The sequence below is a fragment of the Pipistrellus hanaki genome (assembly GCF_964339955.1).
Source record: "Pipistrellus hanaki genome assembly, chromosome: 2".
NCBI lineage: Eukaryota > Metazoa > Chordata > Mammalia > Chiroptera > Vespertilionidae > Pipistrellus > Pipistrellus hanaki.
The window spans coordinates 163,160,900-163,172,166 of NC_140504.1; the positions used below are offsets into that span (position 1 = coordinate 163,160,900).

The 11,267-nt window shown below is 42.0% G+C and overlaps 1 protein-coding gene across 1 annotated transcript in view; it reads left to right on the forward strand.

Moving 5' to 3' along the window:
• DAB1 (DAB adaptor protein 1) overlaps positions 1-10,954 on the forward strand; it is a 377,824-nt gene extending 366,870 nt beyond the window's left edge. Inside the window, exon 17 of the mRNA XM_084872568.1 lies at positions 7,556-10,954. Coding sequence (XP_084728694.1) covers positions 7,556-7,600 — 45 coding nt within the window. The 3' untranslated portion in view covers positions 7,601-10,954. The remainder of the gene's footprint in view (positions 1-7,555) is intronic.
• The last annotated feature ends 313 nt before the right edge of the window (positions 10,955-11,267 follow it).

Consider the following 11,267-nt stretch of genomic DNA (forward strand, 5'->3'; position numbering starts at 1 on the left):
GTCTCCATTCCATTCACCATCCAACCAGCTGGAAATTTACTAACTGCAATTTCTTAGTGCCTTTCCAGGCGTTCAGAGAGGATAACATGCAGGGATGGTTCCATCCGTGGTTTTATTTTCCCCTGTGCCTTCGTACAATGGGAAAGCAGGAGTCCCGTCTTCCTTATCGCTCTCACAACCAATATCTCCAGCTGCTTTTTTTATTAGAAATACCTGCACAATTCTGAGTAGGCAGGGTGACATCTGTTGATAAGTTAAAGCCGCTTTGCACCACAGTAAGAGGAAACCGAGGGACTCCAGCCTTGAAGGTGGGAGCTTCGGGGCTCATCTCAAATGGCATTCCTGTGTTAGCAATAAAGCGAAATATCTTTGGTTATTTCATTTCCCCTTCCCCTTCCACCTGGGAGAATCACGTGTCTTTAAAAGGCTGGGTCAACGGGGGCAAAAAAAGAACCCAAATAATATTATAATGGCTGGTGTGGGAATGGCAGGTAATTTATACTTCACCGATGTGTTGCTAGACCAATTTTAAGGGCAAAGTGTTAGCGTTTGAGGAGATTAAAGAAAAATGAAAACATTTATTTGGTTTAATGCTACGTAAATAAACTGCCTATCAGACTTCCCCAGCTGTCAAGCCAAAGTAGCGTCTGTAACAATAGGGAATTGTTTGCTCTGTCTCCCTTACTAACAGCAGATATTGCCATAAATAACAAGCTGCTGTCAGTTTTTAATACTGATCTTCATAGCAGGAGCCCAAGACATATAAAATAATACTTGATGTGTTTCTAGTGTTCAAGGGAAAAGAAAGCTGAACTTCAGATGCTCGGAGAAGAAGAATCATAAAAAGAAAAAGGGGAGGAGAAAAGGAGGAAGGAAAAAAAGACACTCAGAGTTCAGGGGACTTGGGTCTGAATGATGGTTCCAAAGCAGATCGCCCTAGACAAACATATAACCCCTCTAAACCTCATATGGATAAATATGGATAATTTGAACAGCTCCTCTCAGTGCTTTGGAAGTACAATATGTGTCTTCAGGATGATTATTACTATTCTGTTTTTGAATAGAACCAAACAGCAGAGTCTTAAAACAGAAAACCACAGGAACAGAAAATAATCTGTCCTTTCCACAGGCACGGCACTCAGTGGGAATTGCAACCCACGCCATCGGGAAAGCTCAGGCAAGAGAGGTGAAGGGTCTGGCTGAGGGCACTGTTGGCCAGGATGGCAAGGTAGGCTTTAGGCCAAGAGAGACCTAAAAGATGACATCCAGAGGAAATTTAGACTGAAGGGAAAAGGAAGGAAGGGGATGGAATCTAGAGTTACCCCCAGGCTCCTGATTTTGAGGCCTAGGTGGTGTCAATCCCTGCCCTAAAGTGCATAAAACAACATGCTTGAGCAGGAAAAGACTAGTTTGAGACCAGAGATGCTGGATGTGAGACTCTAGAGGTCAGGAAAGAAAACCCAACAGGAGATTGAGATTTCAGCATGGTTTTAAGTCACGTGGAATAGTGGGCACAGCTAGAAAATGCACTGTTTGCCCTGTACTATCAGCCAAAGGAGCTGGGCTAGATGGGGGAGCAAGGAAACCAGCACAGAAATGGGATCAGGCCTGGGCTGCCCTCCTGGCTCTCCACCATCTCTCCTGGACTTTGGGCTAAACAGTCCTCAGATCCAGAGGCTTCAGTGTCTTCCTATAAGACAGGAACTGCCAGCCTGAGGGCCTGGGCCCTTCTTGCTCTGACACCTATACCCAGTAAGTGGTGGAGAGGGCAGTGGCTGGATGTGCTTCCCGGGAATTCTAGGAAAAGCAAATCTAATTGATAAAGGTCGGAAGCCAATCACTGAGTGAGGGGTGGACTGAGAAGGACACAGAGTTTTTACGGTGAGGAAATGTCTTACTTGTTTGTGGTGGGGAGGCACGCAGGTGTGTGCGTTTGTAGGTAATTCCATAGGTAACATGGGAACCTTTGATGGTATGTTTAATCATACCTCAGTGAAAGTGATTTAAAAATTAGAATCGGTAAATTCACAGAGATGGAAAGTAGATTAAAGGTTACTAGGTCTGGAGATAAAGGGGAATAGGGTATTACTGTTTAAAGGGGACAGTCTGTTTAGGATGAAGAAAAGAGTTTTGGAGATAGTGGTGCTGGTTGCACAACAATGTGAATGCAATTAATACCATTGAATTGTATACTTAATGAATAAAATGGCAAATTCTATGCCATATATATTTTATCACAAAAAATTTTAAAGTTAAAAAAACAATAACAACCTAGTTATATCTCATGTCTTCCCTGTGCTGGCTGAGTGACCTTGGGCAAGTCACCAAACTCTGGGGAGCCTTGCTGCTTCTCTGGAAATGGAGATAGGATTGCCCAGGGTACAGCCTCACTGTGACACCCACATGAGATTGCGAACGTGATACAGAAAAGGCCTTTAGAGATTGCAAATGTTTCTGTGAATGTAAGCTGTTATCCCCCTGGTTCTGCCTGGCTGCTGTATGTGAGCACATGATTCATACTTATATTCTGGTCTGCAAGTATGTGGAAGTCTCTGTTCACAGGGCCCACAGCCAGATTCCTCAGGTGAACCCACATTCTTTCTGCCCAGTTTCCTGGGCTGATCCACAGACAGTATTAGGTTTGCAGCGGCTCTTACATGCTGTGAAGGAGGAGCCACCAACAGGTGGTTTTAGGCCTAAGAGCATCTTCTGTAGCGTAAGTGCAAAGCCACGGGCCAGACATATGGGAAACTAACCCTTCTTAGAGTGCCTCCTCTGTGCTAGGCAATCTTGGAGTATTTTCCCCTTTAATGCTCACGGCACAGCTCACAGAGAGGATTTCTAGCTTCATGTGACAGATAAGAAAACGGGCTCTCAGATGGCTAAGGGACCATCACAGACTCCTACGGGTACTAAGTGGGTAACAGTGAGAAAGAGGACAGCAGCCTGACAGCTAGGAGCCCCACCCTCACAGCTATGCCTTGGTGCTCTGTTGACTGTGAACTAAGTAGTTCACTGATCATCAGCATCGGATAAGGCCACTCTGTGACCATGATGGTCAAGATCACTCGGTAGCCATGGCCCAGGATAGGCAACGTAAGGACCGTCCACATTATAAAAATGACCAAATGTCCTCCTCTCTTCCCTTAAATCTTGCTTCATTCTTTCTGCCTTAAGATGAGATTTATTAAAATAACTATAGTCCTGCTTTCCTAGGCATACACCCCAGAGAAAACCCTTACGTTCTTGGCTCTCCCCCAAATCATTTAAAACAAGCTCAGTCTTGTAACAAGCCCTTCCTAAGGCCCTCTTACAGATGCAGATGCCATGGCTCCCTTGCTGCAGTGAGTAATCAGCCCAGCAGATTTCACTGCAAGTGTGTCCCCGGGGCCTTGGGCTACAGGGAATTGGCAGTGGGAATACTAACTAGATCTGCCTGATTTCAAATCTGTGTGCTTTTATCCCTTCACTGCACCTCCCAGCAAACAGGGGAGTCAACTTAAGTCAAAGACTGGGGAGTTGATTTGGGTTTTATTTGTATTGTCTGGTTTTCCATCTACATTGTTGTCCTCTAGAAATGAAGACATTAAGATGTCAGGCCCAATTGAGCTTAAAGTTCATGAAGATTCGCCAACTCCTGATAAGAGAAGTTGTTAGCAAGCTCTTACTCAGCATCTGGGATACTGATGGGAAGGGTGCAGTGAGCTCACTGTGTAGAGGGTTTAGGAGTTAACATAATGGCATGTAGACAGAGGTCTACACAGAGCACTGGAGAAGCTAGAAACCTTTGTATTTAAAATTATTCTGAAAGTATGGAATCCCAGGTGCAGGGCAAAGAGAGGCCTAAAGGCAGGAGGAACTGCCTGAGCAGAGACTCAGAGATAGAAAGGCTTGAGTAAACCAGAAGTACCAGATGGGAGGTGAGCATAGGAGCAAGAGAAACCATATTATTGGAAAGGCCTCCTGTGCCATGCTGAGGCATTTGCACTATCTTTGGAATAATAAGGAGTTGGGAGGGTTATTTCAAGCAGGAGACTGGCATGACCAAATTCATTTGAGGAAGGATATTCTGGAAGAGGTGCTAAAAAACAAAACTTTATTTAAAGCCTGTTATACGTGACCTGATGGTTGAGTTTGACTGTGGTCTAGAAGAGGCATTTATTAGCTCTAATGGACTAGGAGACTAATGGGTCTCATGTGCCCAGCTAAGGGGCTTTGGCTTTGCCTTGTGGGTAATGGGGAGCCTTTGAAGGATTTGAAGATATGGTCAAATCTGCCCAGTGAAAACTAAAGACACCAGCGTGCTGTGCTAATGTGTAATTTCATTTAGACATTTTGGAATGTTGAAAACAGCTTCAAGACCCCATCGCAACCTTGCGGGAAGTCAGGTTGGAAATTTCTGGGTCAGATGATTTCCAAGCTCCCCCAGCTCTGACAGGCTAAGATTCGGTAACAAGGAAGGCAAAACTGCTGCCCAAACGGATAATGCATCACAGTGTCAGATTTTGGGACAATCTGAGGCTTGGAGTTTCCACACCACCGCCCCCCTTCATTAGTGGGGATAATTGAGAGTTGACTGCACTCGTTACCACTGTTGTGATAGGTATTTGAAGCTAAATTCCAGCAAGCAGGGGATGTGTGAATATTTATCTCAGCTACAGAAAGTTAATGCAGTGTGGTATTAATTACCCCGTCTGAGCCTGCTGTCTTCTTCTGTTTTAGGGTGTCACTCTCCGTTGAATAAATTAGTTCCAAACTTAGAGCAGAGCACATTGTAGGGTGAGATCAAAGCAGCCTGACTTCTGAGGGCATCCAAAAAGAAGAGTGGGCTGAGGAAGTCTACCCAGAGAAGATCAAGAGGCATCCTGATAGCCCAACATAGGCCCCAAAAATGGCTTTTCCCAGGACTTGTACTTGACAACAACACCTTGGCTTCCCTTACTCTTTCCCCAAGATTACAAACACACAAGAAACATACAAGTTTAGCCTTATAACAAGTATTGGAAACATTTTAAGACATTAGATTAGGTGCTTAATAAATCATCCTGCCTAGAACTTGCTAGATTAGATTTTGAGAGAATTAAAGCAAAATTGGGGTGTTTTTAGCAAAGAACATTGATATTGCATCATAGTCATTCATTAATTCAACAAACTTTTATTACACACACACACTGTGCTAGGTTCACATGTAAAATGACAGAAGGAACTGGCAAGCAGAACCTGAAGCAGGTTGTGGAAGAATGGACTCCATACTTTGCCATTGGATACTTGGAAGAAGAATTTTCATTATGTTTAAAGGACAGAATGAAGTCCCATGGGTGTAAAGCCTAGGGGGTCAAATTGGTTCTCTTGTACATTATGAAATAGGGTGCCTGGAAAGGTAGGAAGGGCCTTCTCCCTGGAAGAAGCTAAACATAGTAAGTGTTTAAGAAAATAGCCTAGGTCCTGTTCTCGGCATGGTTACTAAGTAACCCTGTGACTTTGGTGAAAGAAAACCTCTCTTCTCTGGGCTTCAGATTCCTCACCTGTAAAATGATGGATCTGGACAAATTTCTCCTTTAGTCCACTTCAACTTTACAATCAAGATAAACAATGTGATTTATGAGACACATGAGGGGCATCACAATGACCTTGAGATCACAGACTTCCCTGACCTTCCAGTTTTATCTGCAGAATGAGGATGGAAAGAATAAAAGCTATTCTTAGGACTCTTAGGCAGATAAAATAAGACATGAGGGAGCTTGATAAACTCAAAGCACTCTACAACACTACAGCTTGAAGAGTTGGTCCCTTTTTTATCAGCTGTTGTAATAGATTAGGACTTACTTTTAAGTCTCATGCCCCACACTCACTAGTTGTGTGACTATGCTCAAATGACTTAACTTTTCTATGCTTGATTTCTCATTTGCAAAAGAGGTAACACATCTGCTATTGTGATAAATTAAAAAGTCAGTGTACTCTAAAATTCCTAATGTGCTCACGGAGTGCCATTTCAATGTGATGGTTCAAGAAAATCTATAATAAAAGGATAAATGCTAATTAGGGAAGATGTCTTCTGGACAAAGCCGCAGTGGCTATGAAGGGTGTAAGCCGGGCTCCGGAAGGCCCAGGCTCAGGCCGGCAGTGGCAGCAGCAGCAAGGTAATGGGAGTGATGCCTTTCCCTGATCCACCAGGTTGCTTCCTGCAGAAGGAGGCTGGACTGTGGCATAGGCCAGGGGCTGAGGTGGTTAGGCATGATCAGGCCAGCAGGGGAGCAAGTTAGAGTCTTATCAGGCCAGTAAGGGGACAAGTTAAGGTAGATCAGGCCAGCAAGGGGCAAGGTAGGAGCAATCAGGTCAGCAGGAGGGCAAGGTAGGGGCGATCAGGCCAACAGGCAGAGGCAGTTAGGGGTGATCAGGCAGGCAGGCAGAGGAGTTAGGGACGATTAGGCAGGGAGGCAGGCAAGTTGTTAGAAGTCAATGGTCCCAGATAGCAAAAGAGATGTCCAAGATTGGAGAGGGTGCAGGCTGGGCTGAGTGATCCCCTCCACTCCTGTGCACAAATTTCATGCACCAGGCCTCTAATAAGCAAATAAAAAAAGATCCACTACTACTCATATGACAGGATACGGGCTAATATATAATATATGGCATAATTAGAGTATAGCTATGTTTATTTAATTCTGGAACAAACATCCAATAGTGGCAGGATAAAGGTCAGTTTTAATGGAAGGGCCTATCTATGCTTAAGACCAGAGCATTGATCTAGTCTGCATCCCAGGCCTTTGACATGAAGTCTTGAAGTACTTTCAACAAGGCCAAAGACCACTTACCACCTACATTTGGATGGAAAGGTTGCTACATTCTCTATTGGCAAAAAGCCTTGTGTATGTATGTCTCAGGACAACTCCAATGGGTACAGGCAAAAGTCTGGTCCAAGTTGAAACAGCAGATGGAATGGAAACAAGTCCCAGAAGTTTTCAACTAAGAGCTAAAGGCACAATTGCTGTTTCCCTTGCTGTGAAGTGTGTCCAGTCATCACTGCTTAAAGAAACCAAAGAGCAGGTCGAAATAGAATTTCAGCCGTATTAAGTAGACATTCATAAAACTGTGTTAAAAAAAATCTCCACTTGACTCATGATAATAGTTACTATTTTCTGAAGACTTGTTATGGCTGAGCACTGTGCTTAGATGCTTTATCTATAATCTTTCAAAAGCTTTGTAGGGTAAAGTATCATACCCAATTCATGGTTGGGAAACTGAGTCTCAGATAGGATAAGTTCCTTGTCCATATCACACAGCGTGTCCAGTTCTCTCTACTATATCATGCTATTTTCCGAAAGGGCAATCAGTCTCACTTGAAAACCAAGGACAAAACAGGGTGAGTAGTTCTTCTCAATAATTAAAATAAGTTGCCAAAATGATATGCACCATGATCAAATACTCCAAAAATCACCCAAGGTCATCCATCATACATTATCACCTTTCTGTTCTCATCCCAAACTCTCCTTCCCAAGTTGTCTCAGAAATTCCTATCTGGAAAAGAATGGGTCTCACTTTGTCCCTCTATCCCTAGGAGCTGGAGCCTCTCTATGCGCAGATCCACAGACCTAAGAAATAGCATCAATGCAGGCTCGTGGCAGGTGCTTCTTCAAGACTAGCATGGAAATCAGCATCGCGACAGGCTCTTATATTCTTTCACCTCACTTCATCCCACAAAGAAATTCATAATTGCCCAATGGAACTCGTTTGGAGGAAGGAATTAAGAGTTTTTGGCAACCAACAGCAGATACTATGGCAGCACAACAAAATAAAACAAAGACACAGGAAAGTATAAGAAAATTATACCCAACGTTAAATCACAAATCAAGCAAATGCTTATCAGACAAACATTCTGAGCTCTCTTAATGTGGTTTGAGAATGATCCCCCAGTATGCAAAATCATAATTCTCTTTTTATTTCTCTACATGTTACCCACTATAGAGATGTCCAACTTGGAGTGACAGGCCTCAGAGTCTTACAGCAAGGTCTGCACAGACTTCCTTTAGGCAAAGCAAGAAATCCTCTGTGACCACACTCTCATCATCCATATGCCTTTTGACATGTGATGATGTTACCTTATCACTGCACAGGGCCGTGTCTGCCATTTTCTCCCTTTCCTTCCTTTGTCATATTTGAAAATGAATGGGTGTACAAATTTTGTATTGCTTTTGACTTTTTTAAGACATTGATGAAGAAATCTAAGTGGGGGGGAAAGTCTCATATGAATGAATTAACTTGAAATCACAAGACATATAAGTGGTTGATTATTCTTTATGATCAAGAATGTTGCCAAAACAACCTTTTAGCTATTTCTGCATCCTGGTGAAGAATGACAGCTTTTGGTTTGAACCCTCATTCTGTGAGTAGGAAAGGACATCAAGTCCCATTGATGAGAAAGATGAAAAATGCATCTGATTTCCTAAGAAGCTCGAAATTCTAAGTACAATGAAACAATATTTCTTATTTTCCCGATCTCTTGCTGCTGTGATGCTATGCAGACAAGTGTCTTCTCCATGTGCCATTTTCAAAGAAAAGTCATTTGCCAAATAATTCTGGTACAATCCTGGTAATGTGGCCCTGGATCTTAAAAACTGACTTTCTCATGGAACAATGGTGATGTGAGTATTCAGAGTAACAAACTGATTCTGTGATCATAATGGTTCATCTCTATCTCTTTTTGTACATCAGAAAATTCAAATGGGATTTTTATTTTATAACTTGAAGAAAAAAAAAAAACCTTACCATTAAACTCTTTAAATATTTAAGGGAAATGGCTTTAAGGAGTTCTAATGAAAAAAAAATTGCCAGGTGTTTTTCTTTTTGTAAATATAAATGTTAATGAAAATGCTTTTTAATAATGCCATTACACTGTAGAGAAGGTAGCAGATTGAGTGCAAGATGTGACAAATGTGATGGATGGGGATGGCTTTCAAGATGTTACTCTGGAACATACGGGAGGAGGCTGGAATTCAGGGACAGCTGGCAGCAGCAGCTGGCCAATCAGCAGCTAGTGAACAGGAAGGGAGCATGTGACTCCATCATCTCATCTAGCATTTCCACAAGAGTGCCCGTCCTCTGTGTAAAACAAGAACAAGGCAACTCACATTTTGAAGGTCTGTCCTTCAGATCCTAACCCTCTCTCCTGCCTCTCCACTCCCACCTTCCTCCACAGAAATCACTGGACTATTTGTACATGAAACAGAAGAGTTTAAGCTTCCTTTTTTTACATTTATGAGAAAAAGTGTAGTGTTTGGTTCGTATGTTTAGCACATGATTTTCATAAAGAATATATATTTTTGCCCTACAGAGAATTGTTCTACAGGTCAAGTGTGTTTTCCGGATGTTCCTATGCAGTTACAGTATGTTGAATTTAGTGGTTTAACACTAAGAAGAAAACTTCAAAGAATCATGTGATTAATTGGATTTGAGGGTAATTGCTATCATTTGGTTTTAAAATTTGAAAATTAGAATTTATATTGATATGATTAATTTAAATAGGCCTGTGTATTTTGGTTCCTCATATCAATAGAAATTGAAATGCTTTGGAAGAAGGTAAACTTGCTCACAAAGAAAAAATTGATAAGTCTATATGGTGGTTACTGTTGAGAGCCCAAATTTTACATTATCAGGTCTCTGGAATCCAGCTTTTTTCCAGTTAGGTAAACTGACCAAATGTCCATTACAGAATCCATGTAAATGTCATCCTAAGGCAGAAGGTCTGAAGAACCTGAAAAGTGAGAAGGGCCATATTTTCCTCCCTCCATAGCTATCACTATTGGCCCACATGACTCCTCCAGAAATGTGCATATATCATCTTTTCACATGAAGGAAGAAATGGGAAAGGCATGAGAACCATAAGAGATGTCCTGAAACCAGTTTGATGGTGTTTTTTGGGGATTTGATAAGATGGGCAGTTCCCATGAGGAAATGGCTTACATTGCTATGTTGTCCGTGATTCAGATTCTAAACAAGTGGTGCTATCTTCTTCCTTGATATGGCTGTCTTGAGTGTGTCTGGCAGTATCACCCCATTGTACAGATTCTTTGGGTTGCTTCTAACACATTCAAAGTGAACCCTGGCGGATTCTGTAACCGTTAAAAACCATCTAGAGCCAATGTCATAGCAAAAAGTGACAGTTCAGTGAACTCACCATTCATTCATTAAACATGATTGAAAATATAACTGGCTCCAAGCTAAAGGATATGGCCCATGTGATGCATTTCAGTGAGGGAAATAAAGTCAAGATGTTAGACTGCCATCCATGTTATCATTGGCAGAATTCTGATGTTTAACAAACACTGTCTGGTGAGCTCAGAACCACTGCATCCTATTCTAGTAGTACAGTGGAATTCCCAAGTAAGAATTGAGATGCCAATGCTAAAGGGCCATGGGGAGTCTACACAGTTCCAATTAGATTGATAGAAAAATCCACATGCCCAGCTGTTAATTTATCATCCTGTGTTAATTTCTCATTCTCCACTAGCATGAAATTTGTCACTTTAAATTTTGAAACCAGGGAAACGCCACCTGTCATTCTGTTCCCACTTCCCATAGCTCTTCAATCTCTACATGCCACAAGCCTTTTGTGACAATTTGTACTCATCCCAGTGTCTGCTGAAACCCCATCATGTCATGTACCAGGCACCTTCTTTAAAAAAAAAAAATGTTTACTCTGTGGGTTTGGTTCATTTCAATTTCTGCGTTCTGACACCTATTTTTTTAATAAAGATGAGAAAGAGAAATGACTGTTGCCGTACATTTCTAGACCTACTTTAACTTTACCTCAGATGACAGTTTGTTAACATATATGGACATATTATTTTTAACTTTATGTACAATGCATTCAACAGAACAGCGAAATTTTTAGAAATTTTCCATTAATTTCTGTAACACACCATGTAAAACTTACAAATAAACATGTTTGAAAACAACAGCTCAGCCTGGTTTTATTCCACAAGTTTCTACTGGATATTCAGGCGAAAGATGAAATCGCTTCTCTGTAAGCTTCTATCTGACCCATGGAGGCCTTGACCTGGCACTGGTGTGGGGGAGGTGGGCGCGATACAAGGTAGATAGAGAAAGCCTCTGTCAGAAGTTGAATCGGTTCATCTTCAGTTGACTTCAGACACTGGATATGCTTGAGAAATTGGCCACAGCAAAGAATGAGGAGGATGTTGTCAGGGAAAGCTCTGCCTGATGTGGTGGTTGGACCACATTTAGTATGGGACTTTCAAAGGGAAGAAAAG